Source organism: Rhinatrema bivittatum, chromosome 1, assembly GCF_901001135.1.
Source record: "Rhinatrema bivittatum chromosome 1, aRhiBiv1.1, whole genome shotgun sequence".
NCBI classification, from domain to species: Eukaryota; Metazoa; Chordata; class Amphibia; order Gymnophiona; family Rhinatrematidae; genus Rhinatrema; species Rhinatrema bivittatum.
This window is the reverse complement of record NC_042615.1, coordinates 334,334,471-334,354,146: the sequence shown is the minus strand read 5'-3', so window position 1 is coordinate 334,354,146 and position 19,676 is coordinate 334,334,471. Positions and strand designations below refer to the sequence as shown.

The 19,676-nt window shown below is 44.2% G+C and overlaps 1 protein-coding gene across 1 annotated transcript in view; it reads right to left on the bottom strand.

Annotated features, from left to right (window-relative positions):
- Positions 1 to 276: 276 nt before the first annotated feature.
- RCHY1 (ring finger and CHY zinc finger domain containing 1) overlaps positions 277 to 19,676 on the bottom strand; it is a 92,700-nt gene continuing 73,300 nt past the window's right edge. The window contains exon 9 of the mRNA XM_029598378.1: positions 277 to 3,730. Coding sequence (XP_029454238.1) covers positions 3,602 to 3,730 — 129 coding nt within the window. The 3' untranslated portion in view covers positions 277 to 3,601. The remainder of the gene's footprint in view (positions 3,731 to 19,676) is intronic.

The following is a 19,676-nucleotide window of genomic DNA, read 5'->3' as shown; positions in this document are numbered from 1 at the left end:
AGATTTTGGGCGAGACTAACCTTGTGTCTTTTAATTAGTTTATAGGCTAACTGATTAGCGACTATCAGTATAGCAAAGTTTGTATAATAAACTTCATTGAATTTCTATATGTGGGTGGTTGACGTGTTACTTGTCCATTAGCTTTACAGTTAAACTGATCCTGATACCCAGATTGCATCCCCACTGAAAAGAATCCTAGCCTAGTAAATAAATTGGAATACAGTATATCCTATTTAAAAAGGGTGACATGCAAGACAGAGTACGCTGACAAAGTTCTAATCTTAAATAAGCACTGTTTATTTATTTTTAAGTGTTAAGTAATCATAAAAACAATGGTTTTGGTAAGAGTGCAGACAATTGCTGGCAAATGGATTTTAGACATGATAGTTTGTAATCTGACAATTTGTCAATAAAGAAGGACTACAGCAAACAAACAAACAAACCAAAAAGCTAACATTTTTGGTCTTTGTAAGCAGAAAAATTTCCAGGGGACAGAAGCTGTTGTCCCACTCCACAAAAATAGGAACAGTTAACTATAGATCTGTCAGTCTAACTTCATTAGTGGAAACACTTCTGAAGAAAAACAATATGGCAATACCTAAAAAAAAAAAATAAGGAGATCACAGGAACCCCGACAAAACAATCTCATGGGGGAAGATCTTATCTAACTTGACCCTTTTTTTCTTGCTAATATATTAATCTGTTCATCAATTTTAACAGTTCAGCATTACATAACATCACAGCTTATTTCCATAACAAAACCATGACTTATGTCTATTAATAACATAGATTAATAACAGCTGTTTGTCCACTAAATCACAATCTGAAAAAACATATACTCATGTTCTTTGTATATTAGTTTACACTCCTATCCATCAAACAACAACTGATTCTTTGTAATCTTCAGTTATTGCCTTAATAACTAATGTATCTGAATAAAAGGCTCCTATTTTGTTTCAAATGACAATATCTGAAGTTATTTGGAGTCCTTTATTAGTCCTTTCTTTCTGTTTCTCTTATAACTAGTTGCTACCATTTATGTAACAAATCCAGAAATGTTTTCCACATCAGTCAATTGTTTTCTTCTCTATGCCGAGATGCATAAATCATTTTTCCAATGGCATTAGCTCCTTGAGTTACTTCAGCCACATCTCTTGGCTTGGAGGGCTCCCATTCTTCCACAATAGTGTATTATATTTCTCTGCCATTGTTTATTAAAAACAAACCCATTTAGTCCGCATTTTATATAATCCCAAATTTTCAGTCCAGTAAAATTTGCATTTTCACTGTGCAAGAGGTATGAATTTTCATAATACCAGAAACAAATATAGCATTTGCAAACAAAAATTTGGGATTAGACTATAGGACCACAACCAGTGTGATAAATCACATTGGTCAGCCTTGCCTGTAGAACCCAGTGAAGAGAAGCTTTAAAAATGTTAACTACAAGAAACGGTCAAAAGGACACTGTGTAGAACAGTACACATGATCACGTGTAGTTTTACAGAAATAGCACAATTCCATCAGCTCCGACTGATTTTCCTTTGGTATCAATTCACCAATGTCTTGCCTTCCACCTTGCTTTAATATGTTTTAGCTGTGCTGCTTTTGATTGATTTCAGCAACAGGGTTCCATATATTCACCAGATCCTATGTTTAAACCACAAATTTCTTTGCAAAAAAAATTCCACATATGTTTTTCTGTTCTTCTGACAAAAATGTGTCTCATTTACCCATTGGACAGTTTTACTTGTGTCTTAAGGTGTCCATATAACCTTAATGATTCCATGACATATAGACCACCAATACTCCATATTCCACGATTACATATCAGTGGCTACTTGGTAAAAATGTCCCCCATCCAATATTGACCCCTGGTGCCACAACTGATCAAGTTCCTTGATAAGATGATCGGAGTATTAGATCAGGGAGGTACAGTGGATGTCACTTATCTGAACTCCAGGAAAGCCTCTGACATCATTCCACATAGAAGATTAGTAAACAAACAAACCAGTATAGAAGTAGTGCAGAAAACTGCTAATGAGAAGAGGAACTTGTTAAGCAGCAGAACTCAGAGACTGTTGACCAATGAAATTCACTTTGGCGAGGGTAAGGTGACCAGTGGGGGGAATCTAAAGGCTAGATTTTGGGGATACTATTGTTCAATGTCAATTAGGAATATGATGGAAAGACCTGAAAGAAAAATATGCTTGCTTTCAAATGGTACAAAAATCTATAACTAGACAGAAACATTGGGAAGAACGAAAAAATAAAGGTAACCAGTAAAAATAAAATGGAAGCATGGTCAAGAGTTTTGTAGCTGTGCTTCAATTGACATGCATAAAATCATGCATCAATGGGACAAAAAGCTATTACCCACTTATCAAATAAAAGGAGCAAACTGGCAAATTTAAAACAAGAAAGGAACCTAGGATTAAACATCTCTGATGACGTGGAAGTTGCCAGTATGATAAACTAGCAGGAGCAATTATCTGTTATTGGCATAAGGAGAGGTAACACCAGCAGGAAAAAAGAAGCAATACTGTCCATGTACAGGTTATTAGTGAGACCTCACTGTTTTTTTTTAATGTTGTAAACTGCTTTGGGAGCTATATTAGCTAAGGCAGTTCATAAATTTAAATGAAATATTGTGCTCAGTACTGGAGGTTTCACATTCAGAGAATGAAAAGCATTTCAGAAGAGGTTAAAGAAACAAGGTTTTATGTGTATAAATGGGCTTTTGAAAACTGCCCAGAAAGGAGGGGGTGTTATTTGTATAAAAATGCACATAGAACTGATTCTACATGTACTTTTATGTGCACACCCAAAAAGGCATTCTGGAGGATGGAGTTGGGGTAGGTGCAGCATTTGCACATAAGGTTTCAAAACGTATGCATGTAAGTCTAGGCACACACAAGCAGGGGCAAATATGTGCGCATATGTTTGCTGCATTCCACACGTATCTGTTAATTTTCAAAGCGGACTTGTGTGTATACATTTGCTTTGAAAATTTGTTAAAGTCTGCATACACTTTGTACATGCAGACTTTAGCCCTCTGCAGTTTGCTGAAAATTACCCTCAAAATGTACTCTTCCAGAGGAAAGAAGGGATATAGTAGACACCTTCAAATATCTAGCATTTCCCATAAAAAAGGGAGCTCAAGAACAAGGCAAATTGATAATGAAGTTGAAAAGAATGAAGCTAAAAGGAAATACCTATCTAATGAGTAGTGGATGCCTGAAATAACCTACAGCAGAGATAGCAGTAACCAAAACAGTGACAGAATCTAAGCATGCTTGGGAAAGATAGAGTGGTCAAGAGAGGAAGATGTCAGAATATCAAGTAGATCTGCAGTGACACAGTAGGCAGGGCAAGATATTCTTAACCGTCGACAACCGCTGTGTTGCTTTAACCAAGCAATATTATGCCAAACAGAGTAAGGGTTATAAAAAAATGTATATAGAGGCCAGGAATTACAAATCCCTAATGACTTGGTAATACTAACTGGAAACTCCAACCTGCTATGGACCAAGCAGCCAATGAAAATGGAGTATTTTGCTTTATTGTCATTTATCAAGGGCACTTGAGTTCCTCTCATAAGTCACTGCTGCTGCATTTGAACTCTATTTTTCCCATCCAAAGCAGTGTTGTAAGACTCACAGCTCTGGCACTTCATGCCTAAAATATGAAACTGTACGTTGGATCGTGCACTGCAGTCATTGCAGAGAATCTGAAAGAACATAAGAAAAAAAAAAACACAACAGTAATAGTAACAGGACACATTTTGCTCATTTTTACAGTGTTTTACTGTCTAAATCTCTAAATGGAAATATATGTTTTGGGTCCAGACTGCAAAAATCTTTGCTAACACTGCTACTCTAACTCAAGTATACAACAAATTGTGTTGTACAGTATACAGTGTATCCTCTAGGCCTCCTCCCCATAGATCATTCATTCATTTCAGATTTACATACCACTTTTCTCCTTGAAAACTATACCAAATAACATGAGATTTAAATAAAGGATGTGCTCTATAAATCTTTATATTGCTATTTTATTTCGGTGAAGTTAAAGCAGCAGTGCTAGATAACATTTTTGGATGAATCTCATGGCAATTTAAACAAACCAAATTATTAAGATTAACTTTTTTGTTCCAATTTATATTTATTTCCTGAAAGCACCTCCTTAACTATTCCATCATTATTAATCTATGTACAACCAATATCTGTAAGGAGACAAGGCACACATACAAGTAAAAAAAAATTATTATTATTTTTTTTTTTTTTAAAGAAAGCAGACCAGGTAGCCATAATAAAAAGTGTATACCATTTATTTAAAAAATATAGAAATAAATGAAAAGAGAACTATCAATGAGATAAAAAAAGAAGCAACTGAATCAAGAAATAGGTAAATCGATATTTGGAGAAATTTGAATAGGATTGGCTCCTTCAAGGAGCACTAACCAAAAATAAAGAATTAAAATCTGTCTCAGTTGCATGCTAGCAGAGAACACCTCACTGCACCTGAAAAAGCAAGGCCAAGGGGATATCCACCTCAGTATTTAAGAGTGCAAACCAGCAAGCTTGTCAGCTCACACAAAAGCAGGATGAGATTTCTGCGACAATGCATATTACTTGGATTCACGGACCATTAAACTTGCACATGGGTCAACTATTTAAAAACATAATAAAACTAATCTGATATGTGCCAGAAAATCTTCTTAATGCTTATTGCTTACCTGTAACAGGTATTCTCCTAGGACAGCCAGATTTCAGCCCTCACACATGGGTGACACCATAGGGTGGAGCCCGGCACAGAAAACTTGTGTCAAAATTTCTTGAACTTTTGACTGAGCTTCATTGAGCATGCTCAGGCATGCATTACACCATGTGTTTAAGAAGGGTCTCCTCCAGTCTTATAATATAGAGTTCAAGAGAATAAAATAAAGGAGAACAAACCCACATAGTGGAAACCCAGCTCCATGGGGTGGCGGGTTTCATGAGGACTGACATCCTGCTGTCCTTAGAAAACACCTGTTACAGGTAATCAACTCTGTTTTCTCTGAGGACAAGCAGCATGGCAGTCTTCACACATGGATGAATCCCTAGCTACGTGCTGCCCCCCAACATAAAAGGAGCCCAACAAAACACAAACAATTGCCAATGGACACAACAATAACCTGTTTTGTTGATAATGGGGGGGGGGGGGGCACGGAGGGAACAGAGTTGGGTTCTACACCTCAAACAGATTCTGAAGAACAGATTGGCCAAACCTGCTATCGCGGCGGCCATCCCTAACCAAACAATGTGATGTGTATGTGAGGAGAGAACTCCACGTTGCAGTTCTGCAGATCTCCTCTATGGGAGCTGCTCGCAAGTGGGCCACCGATTCTGCAATGACTAATAGAGTGAGTCTTGACACGGCCCCCAAGATGCAATCTCGCCTGGACATAACAGGAGGAGATGCAGTCCACTAGCCAATTAGAAAGCAGGGCTTGTTTGTCTTGGTGCAAATGGGGCCTGGGAAAGAATGTTGGTAGGATGATGGATTGGTTAAGATGGAAGTCTGACACCACCTTGGGTAGGAACTTAGGGTGCATACACAAGACCACCCAGTCATAATAAAACTTAGTGTAAAGTGGATAAGTCACTAAGGTCGGACTCGCTGACCCTGCATGCTGAAGAGACTGCCACCAAAAATATGACTTTCAAGGGTCAGGTACTTCAGGTCACAGGAACACAAAAGAAGCTTTCTTCAGCTGAGCTAACATCACTTTGAGGTCCCAAGACAGAACGAGAGATCTTAGGAGAGGTTTAAACTGAAGCAGGCCCCATATGAAATGTACAAATAAAGGCTGTACAGATATGGGTGTCCCATCTACACTATGGTGGTATGTGCTAATTGCACTTACATGAACTCTTAATGGAGTTGGCCTTCAAGCCAGCTTCTGATAGGTGTAGAAGCCAAGCAGTTTTTGTGGGGAGCAGGAAAATGGATCTAGGGCCTTCTGCTCATACCACACAGAAAGCTTCCTCCACTTCAGTCCGTAGGATTTTCTGGTGGAAAGCTTTCTGGAAGCTATCAGGACCTGAGAAGTATCTTCCAAGAGATCGAGTGGTTGCAATATTAACATCTCAACATCCAGCCTGTGAGCAACAGGGCCTGGAGGTTGGGATGTCACAACCTGCCTCGATCCTGTGTGATGAAATCTGGGGAAGTCCCCAGCCTTATCGGTTTCCGGATGGACATCTCTCTGAGGAGTGGAAACCAGCAATCTCGGCCAATGAGAGAATATGAGAATCATAGCCCCTTTTTATCCTCGCAAAGCTTCAAAAGGTCATCATTACCAGTGGAGCTAGAGGATTCAAATACAGGAGACCCTCGCCCCAATGCAGGGCAAAGGCATCCAAGGCTGGTTTGCCGTATGTCCTGTACAGGAAGCAGAACTGAGGAACCTTCCTGTTCCAAGGCACTGCAAAGAGATCCACATCTGGGCTTCCTCAGAGGCAGAAGATCCGATTCGCGACCTCTTGGTCCAGAGCCCATTTGTGGCTTCTGAAGACACGACTCAGTCTGTCCGCTATTATTTTCTCTGTTCCGGCCAGGTACATGGCTCTGAGCATCATCCTGTGGGAGAGGGCCCATGACCAGATCTGGACTGCTTCCTTGCACAAGAGGTACAATCCCATACCTCCCTGCTTGTTGACATACCACATTGCCACTTGGTTGTCAGTTTGGATTAGGACAATTTTGTTTGACAACCAATCTCTGAAAGCCCATAGCGAGTACCTAATCACCCAGAGCTCCAGGAAGTTGATCTGATAAAGGCATTCCTGGACAGATCATTGACCCTGAGTCCTGAGACCATCTACATGAACTCCCCAACCCAGAGTGGACACATCCATGGTTAGGACAATTTGGGTGGGAGTACTTTGAAAGAAAATGCCCTGTTCCAGTTGTAAAATTACTTGCCACCAGGTCAAAGAGTCCCGGAGAGATGAAGAGACTCAAATGCATTCCTGGAGGTTCTGTGTGGCCTGATGCAACTGCACGTCAGGGTCCATTGCGCCTTTCGTATGTGTAAACTTGCCAAGAGAGTGACATGAACTGTCACAGCCATATGGACAACAGCCTCAACATGTGCCAAGCTGATGCCTGCTGGCTCTGATGAATTCCCGCCATGATGGTCATTAGATTGATGGCCCTTTGCTGAAGCAGGAAGGCCTTGGCCTGAGCAGTGTCTAGCAGGGCTCCAATAAAGTCCAATTGAGGTGATGGCTGAGATGGGACTTGGGGTAGTTGATAACGAATCCTAATGTCTCCCGCACTTGGATGGTCGAGCACATGGACTCATCGGCCCCTGCCCGAGAAGTGCTCTTGACCAGCCAAACATTCAGATACAGGGAAATATGAATTCCCAGCTTGCAAAGGTGCATCACCACCATTGTTAGGCATTTCATAAATAGATATGGAGCTGGTGCAAGCCCATACGGCAGCACGCAATACTGGAACTACCGTTTTCCCACTACAAATCTGAGATACTTCCGGTGACTTGGGAAGATCTCAATACGGGTGTAATTATCTTTCAGATCCTTTCTGCAAGAAAGGGATCAGGGTGCCCAGGGAAATTATCTTGAACTTTTCATTTTTGATCAATTTGTTCAAGGCCCTTAGGTCTAGGATAAGATGGAGTCCCCCTGTTTTCTCTGGTATCAGGAAGTACCGAGAGTAAAATCCTTCCCTCTTTACCTTGGTAGAATGGGTTTGACTGTTCTGGCCATTAAAAGGGAAGAGAGCTCTGCTACTAGTTATGTCTGGATGCACTACAGTGCCCCAGAATGGGCTCGGGCAATTTGGTGTCCAAATAAGTTCCATCGGTACCCTTGACGACGATGGAAAGAACCCACTGTTCTGAGGTTATACTGGGCCACTGGTTCACAAAGAACTGCAGCCTTCCCCCGACCAGCAGATCCATCTCCCTGGGTAAGGGCAACTGGGCTATGCTCCCTATAATCCAGTCAAAACCCTGTCCCTGGAGTTGACTGAGGCACTGGCTAGGGCTTTGGGGCTCTTTGTTGCCTGGGGTGACAAGAGCCCTGATGAGACTGACGAGAATGAGGAGGCGGAGGATAGTACTTTCTTGGACATAATAAAGACTTCCCAGGCCCAGACTTTGAAAACCTCCTGGATGAGGAGGGTGGGTCTGGAGGGCTAGTGGAGAGCTACTGAAGAGTCAAATGGTAGTCCCAGATTTTGACCACCGTGTTCTTGACCTTATCTCCAAAGAGATTCTCTCCTATACATGGCATGTCAGCGAGTCACTCCTGTATCTCTGGTCTGAGATCAGAGGCCTGCAGCCATGAGATCCTGTGGGTGCCAATTCCTGCTACAGAGACCATCGATGCTATCACAAAAATATCTTGGTCAGGCAGACCTCATGTTTTCCATACTCCAGGTCTTTATGCACCACCTGCTTCCAGATGTCCCGCATATACTAGCTCATGTAGAGCTGGTAAGCAGCTATGTAGGTAATAAGCATAGTGCCCTAGAACACCTTCCTCCTAAGAGCATCCATTGCTCTGTGATTCTTCCCTGGGGGTGCTGAGAAACGTGTCCTAGAGCGCTTGGCCTTCTTGAGAGCGGATTCGACAACCGGTGGGGTAGCTTATGCTTGTTGAATCAGAGAGCCTTTTGAATAAGATAAATCACATCCACCTTCCTGTTAACAGAAGGCACTGTGAGTGGGTGTTCCCACATCCTCAACAGTAACTCCACAAGGATCTTGTGCACTGGGACTGCCACAATCTCCTTGGGAGGCTCTACGAACTGAAAGATATCTAGCATTTAGGGCTTGGTATCCTCTTCAATCTTAAACTGCAAGGGGATGGCCTCCACCATCAAACGAAAAAACCTGCGGAGAGGTCCTCCGGCGAGAACTTCCTTCGCTCCTCTGGAGGAAATGGATCTGAAGGGTGACCCTCCGATGCATCTTCAAAGACCATGGATGAGTCATCCCCCAAGAGTCATTGGTGCCCTCATCCCCACCGTCATCGACTGGGGACAGGGTTCCAGGCACTCAGACTTCGCTCAGCAGTGCAGGTACTGGTGGAACTGGAAATGGTGGCTCAGGCCCCAGTGTGTTCTCTGGCATTGAGGGAGCTTCCTCATCCAAGAAACCGACAACATCGACCAGATTGGCAGGAGGTGGAGGCGGTGCCCCACAGGGCATCGATATCACCCTAGGAACAGACGTCAGCAGGGCTAGCAACACGCCAATAAGAGCATGCAGGGATTCCAGCAGTGGCTCAAAGAGCGATGGTGCCGGTGTTCTCGGTGCTGTGATGTCAAGGCTGCATATTGCCTTCTTGACATCTAGCTGCACACACCTCTCCAATTGCTCCTCTACTATTGCCAATGCCAAAACAGACTGGGATGCAGGAAATGTAACCAGATCCTCTTCGGAACCAAGAGGAAGATCGGTGGCTGGCATTGGGACAGATGGAGTCCGTGGCACACCCCCAGCATTGATGGAGGACTGGCTCTCCTCTCCTCACCGCGGTTGCTTCAAGAGCAACACAGTGGAAGCTGGTTGCATTCCTGTGCCCGGCACCATGCATCGATGGGGACAGATGCCAGTGCTTCCTTGGCTTCCCCCTTGATGCTCAGCTCAGTCTTTCCCCAGTGGTGAGACCAATGAACCCGACATACTCGACCTAGAAGGGCCCGACGATGGCCAATCTCTGGTATCCCTCTCATCCAATGACCTCAACAGAACCAATGGCCCTGCCTATGTCGATGGCTCGGTGTCCATTGAGGTCCCTTGATGTCTGTCCCTTGATGTCTATGCCTTCGATGCCGATGCATCAGTCTTCTCCGGCCCGAAGAGGCACTTCATCTTGTTGAGCCAGATATTACATCCCTTCGAAGTTTTCCTTGCATCCCTGCTGGAACCCCGGATATCGTACGAGGTCCCAAGGCAGAAGACACTTCTATCATGGGGGTCCATGACAGGCATGGTCTTTGTACACCTGAGGCACCACTTAAAACCCAAAGTGGACATGTCACAAAATAAGAGGGACATGAGATCTAAATCGATGGCGGTTGCTTATCTATAACATGTGTTCTCTGAAGACAGTTCACCAATATACAAGTGGATCATGGGACCAAGGATCTGCATCAAAAGTATAACCTTCCAGAGCTTTCTGGAAAGGCATAAGTATTTTTCCGCTCATATGCAGCAGCCCCACAGCTCCCTTCACTTCTACTTACTTAGCTTTGACTGGGGAGAGCAGGCAGGGAGAAAACCTTTGATGCAGAAGTGGGAGGGTGTATGTAACTGGTGAATTGCTGTTTTCAGAGAACATCTGTTACAAGTATAGGAAAGTTGCTTACTTGTAACAGGTGTTCTCCATGGACATCAGAACAAACAGCCCCACAAGATGGATGATGATATCTGACAGAACCAAGTCAGGTCTTTCTTCTCTCCTAGCTTATAAGCCAATACAGTAGAGTGCGCTCCGGTGGAGTGCACTGTTAGCCCGGGTTTGGCCGCGTGTTTGACGTGCTAGCTTTACCCTTTATTCAGTAAGCGGAAATAGCACGTCAAAATCGCACGGCCAACCCCCCCCCCCCCCCCCCCCGAAACTAATAACGCCCGCAACATGCAAATGCATGTTGATGGCCCTATTAGTTATTCCTGCGCAATCCAGAAAGCAAAATGTGGGTGGCCTGTGCACGCCTGTGGCCTGTGGGTGGCCTGTGCACGCCACCCAAAGGTAGGTGTTAATTTCTGCCAGTGCTGGGGAAGTGTACAGAAAAGCAGAAAAAAACTGCTTTTCTGTACACCCTCCGACAATATCATAGCGATATTAAGTCAGAGGCCCCCCCCCCAAAAAAAAAATTAAAATCGGCCCATTGGGGTGTTACAGATTTTGTTGGAGGTTTTAAGTATAAAAGTTTTTTATAAATCTTGCCATGACTAGGAGATTGGTTTTCCTTCTATATGGTAGTGATAGGCTGCTACTGCGCTGACATGCACCCTTATTGAAATTGATTTTAACCCAGAATCCATGAAGTGAATCAAGTACTGAATAATCTCGAAATTATTCAAAACTCACCAGCTAGAAATACTAACTAGCACACCCATTAGAGATCATAACACACCTGTTTTATTTTCATTACACTGGTCACCTATCCAATTTTGTGATCAGTATATAGTGGCTATCATAACACAATCTCTTACAGAACAAACTCTCCTTGGGTCAACTTTGCCTTGAAATTCTATACACCCACTTGTAATTTATGATCTTGGAGTCACCATTGCCTGGACATTCTCTCTCCTAAAGTGCATGCATAGACAGCACAAGAGAAAGCTGGCCCTTCATTGTGGAATACACTAGAGCTTGGTAGGGCTACTGATAAGAAAGCATTCAAAAAAGCACTTATAAAACTTTATTTAATCTCACTTTCAAGGATCTTATTACTAGTCCTGGTATTCCTCCGTCAAAGATCTCTGACCCTTTCTCCATGTAGAACCTTCTTTTATCATTTTTGATTCACATGTAGTCTGCTTATTACATGAAGGTTTATTATTTTCTTTTAGTTTTTATGTCTAGCTTTTATGCATATTTTTATGTACTCTGCCCCAAACCTTGGAAGGCATGGGCTAAAAAAGATTTTAAATTAAATAAAATAAATAAAAATTGAACAGATAAATGGGTTTGTTCTTTGAAATTTACTTCTCTTTGAAAATCTTTGCCATTTGGTATTGTAAGATTTTCTTGTTGGTTTTCTCAATGCTAGTAGGATCTCATTTACTCTTTGTAGTAGTTGTAACTGCTGGATTATGTTGTTTTCAATATTCATTCTGTTAATGTTAGAGACTGAAGATTCAGATGAAAGATTGTTCCCTCAAATTGACTTAGCAGGTTTTATATGTTGGGTAATTTTATTGGTGGGCCTGTTACTAACTTGGGCAGCTCTAGGAACCAACTCTGTTGTGGCTGATAAGGGGCTATAAGAATCATTGTCCCTTTGTCCTTCCTTAGTTTTTAAATTATTTTCACAATTAGTGGTATTGGTGGAAAAACACACACTATGCCCTTGTTCAATAGAAAGCAGAGTGGCTTACCTGTAACAGGTGTTCTCCCAGGACAGCAGGATGTAGTCCTCACATATGGGTGACATCACTGGACGGAGCCCTATCACGGAAAACTTTTCTGTTAAAGTTTCTAGAAAGCTTTGACTGGCACTGGCACACTGAGCATGCCCAGCATGCTATAATCCCTGTGTCCACTGGGGTCTCCCTTCAGTCTCGTTTGTAGCAAAAAGTGCGAGCGAAAAATAAAATAAAACGTATGTAGACCCAACTCCATGGGGTGGCGGGTGGGTTTCGTGAGGACTAACATCCTGCTGTCCTGGGAGAACACCTGTTACAGGTAAGCAACTCTGCTTTCTCCAAGGACAAGCAGGATGGTAGTCCTCACATATGGGTGATTAGCAAGCTACAGGCTGACTCGTATTACAATAGGCCAACAGCAGACTACTGGTGCGCAGGCACAATAATTGGGGCGCTATTGGCAATGATGAGGCAGCCTGACTTCTCCCACAGCAGGTGGCTGTGGAAGGAGTTGGGGATTATAGTGGAAGAAAGCATTTCAAGACAGGTTGGCCAAAGGCAGAGTCTTGACAGACTTCCATATCTAAGCAGTAGGGGGATGTGAATGTGTGAAGAAAGCTACAAGTCGCAGCCTAGGAAATGTCGGCAATTGGTACTGAACGATAGCGTGGTACTGATGTTGTCATGTCCGTTACAGAACGTGCCTTCACTCACCCCTGGAGAGGGAGGCCTGCTTTTTCATAGCAGAATTCGATACAGTCAGCTAGTCAGATGGAGAGAGTTTGTGTGCCCATTGGAACTCGCAGCTCGTCTTTGTTAAAGAAGGAAAGAGCTAGGTGTATTTTCTATGGAGTGCAGTGTGGTCTAGATAGAATGCAAGTGCACACTTACAGTCCAAGGTGTGCGAAAACCCTCTCGCCCTGGTGAAAGTGAGGCCTTGGGAAAAGAGTGGGCAGACTACAGACTGAGTAAGGGGAGAGTCGGTGTCCACCTGAGGAAGAAATTTAGGGTGAATACGGAGGACCACTCGGTCACGGAGGAACCTAGTGTAAGGTGAGTATGCAACAAGGACTTGTAACTCACTGACCCTTTTAGCAGATGTAACGGCTACGAAGGAAAGAATTTCCCATGTTAGAATTTTTAATGTCATAGGAATGCATAGGCTCAAACGGGTAACGCATGAGCCTTGTGAGTACTACATTTAGGTCCCATTCCGTAACCGATCATAGAGGAGGCTTAAGTTGTAGAAAACCCATCATAACGCGGTGACTCATAAGGGGTTGAGCAGTTATCAGGGCATCCCCTACTCCCTGGTGGTACGCTGAAATGGCACTGAGGTGTATCTGTGCAGAGGATGTCTGGAGACCAGAATCCAAAAGGTACCCTATATAGCCTAATAAAGATGGAGTGGGGCAGGAAAACGGGCCAATACCTTTTTGTGTACACCATTTGGTAAATCCTGTCCATTTCGAATGGTAAGATTTACGTGTGGAAGGTTTTCGTGAAGCTACAAGTACCTGAAAAACATTAGTGAAAAGATCTGAAGGTTCGGATGGTATAAATTGCCGTGATTCTGTGTTATGAGATTGAGCTGTGGACAGGCGAATTGGTTCCTGGATTGCTAGGTCAAGGAGTATGGGGAAGCACACTTGTCGAGGCTAGTACGAGGGTATGAGAATCATTAAACCCCTGTCCTGCTGTAGCTTCACGAGAGTTTTTTGGCTATGAGTGGTATCGGAGGAGACTTATGTAGGAGGCCTTTGTTCCAGGGGTGAGCAAAGGCGTCCATGGCTAACGTGTTTCGTTGCCTGTGTAGGGAGCAGAATCTGTCCACTTTGTGGTTCAATTCGGATGCAAAGAGGTCGATGGTTGGTTGACCTCAGTGCTAGAAGATTTTGCTCACTACACATGGGTTCAGAGACCCCTCGTGGGGATGAAGACATCGATTGAGATGGTCTGCTAGTATGTTCAGTATGCCTGTTAGATAAGTGGCCCAGAGATGCATGCAGTGTGCAAGGGCCCAGGCCCAGATCTGCGCAGCTTCCTAGTAGAGCCGATAAGAGCTTGGCGGCTCTGCTTGTTCGAGTACCACATTGCCACTATGTTGTTTGTCTGTATCCACACAGTTTTGTGTAAGAGGCAGTGTTTGAAGGCATAAAGGGCATAACGTATGGCTCGAAGCTCCAGGAAGTTGATCTGAGACTGTTCATCGAACGGAGTCTACACATTTTGGGTTTGGAGGTTGTTAATACAAGCTCCCCAACCCAAGTTGGATGCGATCGTGGCCAAGGTCATCTGAGGAACTGGTTACTGGATCGGTGACATGGATCAGGGACAAAAGTGGTTAAACGGCTTAGAGCCACTGAAATTTTAAAGTCCACTGAGTTTTTCCCATGGCTAGTCTGGCCATAGGAGTGATGTAAACCATGGAAGCCATGTCACCCAGCAATGGGAAGAATTGATGGGCTGAGGCTATTTTGCATGTGCGCAGAGATGTGGACAGTTTGATAGGATGTCTGCGCAGTTGTTGGGCAGGAAGGCCTTTTGGACTGTAGTGCCCATATCTGGTCCGATGGAGGCAAGGAGATGAGATGGATCCATATGGGATTTATGGTAGTTGATCAGAAATCCCAGCAAATTTAGTAGATTTATAGTGAGTCTTAGAGAATTTAGAGCTCCTTGTTTGGATTGACTCCTTATTAGGCAGTTGTCCAGGTAAGGAAACATGTGAATGCTGTTTTTTCGTAGATGAGCGGCAATCACTGCTAGGCATTTGGTGTAATACAAGAAGTGTCTAAGCTAGTTCGAATGGCAGAACTTGGTATTGAAAATGCTGTTGACTCAATATGAAGCGTATTGAAGGTCCAGAGAATAGAGTCAACTTCCTTGTTGCAGTAAGGGAAGCATGGTGCCAAGAGACACCATACTGAATTTTTCTTTCTGAAGAAATCTGTTGAGATTTCTGAGGTCGAGGATGGGCGGAGGTCGCCTGTTTTCCTTGGAAGTAGGAAATAGTGGGATTAAAATCCTCTGCCTCGGCATGTCTGGAGAACGGTGTCCCAAGTCCTGGTCCTCAGTATAATGGACCGTTCTGTTCTCTGGCAAGGTATCAAAATCCAGAAGCCTGCCCGACTGGCAGAGCTGGTGTGATCTGGATATCAGTTGTTGACGTGTACATGCTTTTTGAAATGGACTGGTTGGTCTCACGTGGGAGATGGATAATACTCGTGTGAACGGTAAAAGGTCCTTCTAGCATCCCTCTTCACTGGTTTTCTAGCTGAGGAAGGAGGATTTGCAAGAACCGTAGAGAGCTGTCGCAGGGTCTCGCGGTGGTCTTGCAATTGAGGTACTGTCTGCTGGATCTTGTGCACGAAGAGAAAGGGCATTATCCTTAGCAGGACCCATATTATGGAACTCCATGCCATTGGAATTAAGACTACAAAGAGAAAACAAAACTTTCAGAAAAAATCTTAAAACTTGGCTATTCAAACAAGCCTTTCAAAAAGAGAAGGGAGAACAGAATCCAGGGAAATGCAAGGTTTAAACCAGGTAAGTGCAAGGGACAAAACACCCACGGAAACAGAAATCACTAAGGGTGTATATTTTTGTTTTTAATAGAATTCATCAGTAAAGGATAAGTTACTTATTGAATGAGTCCTTGACTCAAACTGCTATAGAATCAAACAGGACATGATAGTGTTCACTCTCATTTAACAACTAACGTTGATTAAAACTATGTTACCGAACATCATGGCACCTATGTAAACTGATAGAGGTTAATAGCATTTCTTTTGTGCCTTACTGTAAACCGTTGTGACTGTGCCCACCTTAACGACGGTATAGAAAAAGTTTTAAATAAATAAATAAATAAATCTGCAGTGCATGGCAGATCAGGTAGTTTATCTTGGACGTCGGGCCGTAAATCAGGGGTCGTAAGCCAGGTTCACCATCTAGCATTGAGTCTTGTTGCTGGCAACGGGAGGACGTTTTGAAGCAATCACATGTTGTTCGAACTTCATGTTGATGGCAGTAAGGTTCCCTTGGTGTTGTGTCGAACATAGCTGGTAAACAGCAATGTGCGACACCAACATAGATCCTCAGAAGATTTTACGACCTAAACCCTCCCGAAAACTTCTGGTCCTCTTTAGTGACCAGGTCGAAAGGGATGGTTTCAGACATTTCCTTTACAAAAGTGGCAAAGGAGATGTCATTTGCAGGAATCAACTCCACTCTTCTGGTGGAGAAGGCTCAGAGAGGAGGTTGGTTTAGGTGTTGATGGGATCGGTGCCGAAGCAGGATTAGAGTCCCCATCGCCCGAGGATCCCAGGATAGGTATAGGGGCCGTGGAGGCTCAGAAGAATGAATTGGCGTTGATGACTTAGGCTGTCGTTAGTAGGGTACTGATGAGGGCAGCGAGGTGGTGCCGCAATGGTGCGAATATTGATGGCTCAGGTGTTGGTGCCGGTATGGGGGCCGGCATGGTTTGAGATTGTAGACTCTGGAAGGCATCTAGGACAGCCTGGCGGACGAGGACATCCAGCTCCTCCCTGGAAGTTGGTATAGGTAACAACTACAGGGGGAGGCAGGCTAGGCGTTACTGGCACTTCCACATGGATCTGTGGTGGCTCAGTACCCAGCACCGGTGTTGGTGGGGAATGCCTCGGTGCCTCAGTTGCAGAGGAGCATGGAGACTCTTGTACCCTGGCCCGATGGACATCGAATCCAATGCAGTATCGGTGCCGGCACCAAACGCGAAACCCTGGCAGTGCCGGCGACTATGTTTCCCTCAGTGCTCAGCCCAGTCATTTTCCAGCACCTAGGAAGCTGCCACTGATGTCCAGGATGGCGTCGGTGACGGACGGTTACTGTGGTGGTGACTATGTTTCCCTCGGTGCTCAGCCTGGTCATTCTCCAGCACAGAGGAAGATGCCAATGTCGTGGATGGTGTCGGTGACGGATGGTCACCGTGCTGGTGATGATGATTCCCATGGTGCTCAGCCCAGTCATTCTCCAGCACCGAGGAAGATGCCATCGCTGTCCTGGATGGCATCGGTGATGGACGGTCACCATGCCTCTACTGCTCCTGGCATTGTTTTTCGCCCAAGGATTACACGGGGGCTCTGGTTGAGATCCCGAGGTATGGAGCACTTTTGTTAGTCGAGGGCACTGAGGCATCGATGGCGGCGTCGATGGCATAGAGGGCAGCCTTGACGGAGGTGTCGACAGCACAGACATTGATGGTGGCATTGACAGCATCGATGGCTGCCCCAATGGGATCGATGGGGGCATCGATGGCGACCTAGACAGCATTGATGGGAACCGTGGACACCCCGATCCCTCTAGCCCCGATAGACGATTGCAGTAAGGACACCCACGGGCATCGTGGGGCGGACCGAGTGTGATAGACATAGGGAGAGAAAAGAGGGCCGCAAACGGTTGGTAACCTGGGGAAACAGACAGTGAGGTGTGCAGCAGTTGGGAGCAAATGTAATGAATGTAGTACAGGAGTTATAGAAGTGTACCTAGGACATTCCCTTTCGAGAATTCATTACTATCTTTTATCTCCAAAAGGTTGATTTGCAGTGTTTCCGGGGGTGGGAGGGAATCAGAGGGCCTGGGTGTGAAGCTCCTTTGGGTGAACTCCCCAGCCCAACTTAGGTGTGTTTCTGGTTAGGACCATTTGGAAAGCAGATATTTGAAACAGTAAAACGCAAACAGCAAATTGGAAAGGGAAAACCACCAAGATAAGGAGTCTCCAAGCTCTTCTGTAACCCAGATAACCTCCTGAAGCACTTGAATGACTTGGTTCCACTAGGAATTTAGGGTCCATTGGGCTTGTCTCATATGGAGTTGTGCCATGAGAGTTATATAAACTATGAAAGCCATAAAGCCCAACATTATAAACATGGACCAAGCTGATGTCTGCAGACTCTGAATTATTCATCCCACTGCAGCCATGTTGTCAGCCCTGTTGATGGGTGGATAAGCCAAAGCCTGGGTCAAATTTATCAGCCTCTATAAATTCAAATTTAGTTGTTGGACTAAGTCTGAACGGGAGGGAATTGTTGATTAAACCACAGTTTGCAAAAAACATTCATTGCCAGAGGATGTGGTTAAGGCAGCTAGTGAAGCTGGGTTTACAAAAAGTTTGGATACGTTTGCTGGAGAAGTCCATAAACTGCTATTAATAAATAGAAAATACCCACTGCTTGTTGCCAGCATTAGTAGCATGGGGTCTATTTAATGTGTGGGTACTTGCCAGGTACATGTAACTTGGATTGGCCACTGTGGCAGACAGGATACCGGGCTTGATGGACCTTAGGTCTGACCCAGTATGGCATATCTTATGTTCTTATGTTATAGCAACTAGATGGTAATCTGCCTGGATTTGTCTGCCCACGAACAAGATGTGATCTTGGTCAGCCAATCATCTACATGGGGAAACACATTAAATCCCAGTTTGTGCAGAAATTCTACAATGACTGAAAGACAGTTTGTGAAAACCATGGTGTGGAGGTTAGGTCAAAAGGCTATATCCTTCTAGAAATCTGAGGTACTTCCCATGACAGATCTCTCTCTAAATTGGTGTAAGCCTCCTTTAGATTCACAGAATATAGCCAGTCTTCCTTGTTGTTTAAGAGGAGAATAATGGGTCACAGGATAACCATCTTGAACTTTTCAATTTTTAGGAACCTGTTTAAGGCCGTTAGGTCTATGGGGACTCAGAATTCTTCAATCGTTTTGGGAATCAGGAAGTACCTAGCATAAAATTCACACTCTCTCCTAAAGCAAGGACAGGTTTGACTGCAAATGCAAGATTTCCAACCTGAGCAAGTCCTGGTGCTAAATGAGTCTGAATGCTCTTTTGGAAGGAATATTTGAAGGGATTTTCAATCTGTAAACATCTTCCACAATCTGGCATACTTGACTGCCCAAAATTACAATGAGCCAATAGTTTATGAAAAACCTCAACATCCCTCTTTTAGGAATGTCTTCTAGAACAGAAACTGGGATGCTGGCTACTTCTTCCGGGCCTTAACAAAACCCTAACTATGGCTGACATGTTAGCACCACAATCAGAGAGTTATTGTGACCTTATCCCTAATATTTAGAGCAAACCTTGCAATGATTATCAGTGGCCATCTTTTGGTTACAAATAGGATGGAACTTGAAGTCACTGGCTTTTTTTTCAAACATGCTGAGGAAAACTATTGATGTGAAATGAAAATTAAGAAAATGTTTGCATTGTTTGAAGAAGGGCAATTCAAGGAGAAAAAACGTTGAACTGGATGTGGATGGCCTGTCAGCACAGTCCATTTGGATATAGACATGGGAACAGCAGGCAAAGGTACTGAAAATAAAACTTGCAGGCCGATACAGAAAAACGCGCAGGAGAGCTGATGAGCGCCCGCTCTCCCAGCGTGCGCACAGGCCACTCTCCTGGGCGTGCGATTCAGGAGGGTGGCCTATGCAAATTAGGGCCCGCGGTAAAAGGAGGCGCTAGGAACACTAGCGCGTCCCTAGCGCCTCCTTTTTGACGAGCGGCGGCTGTCAGCAG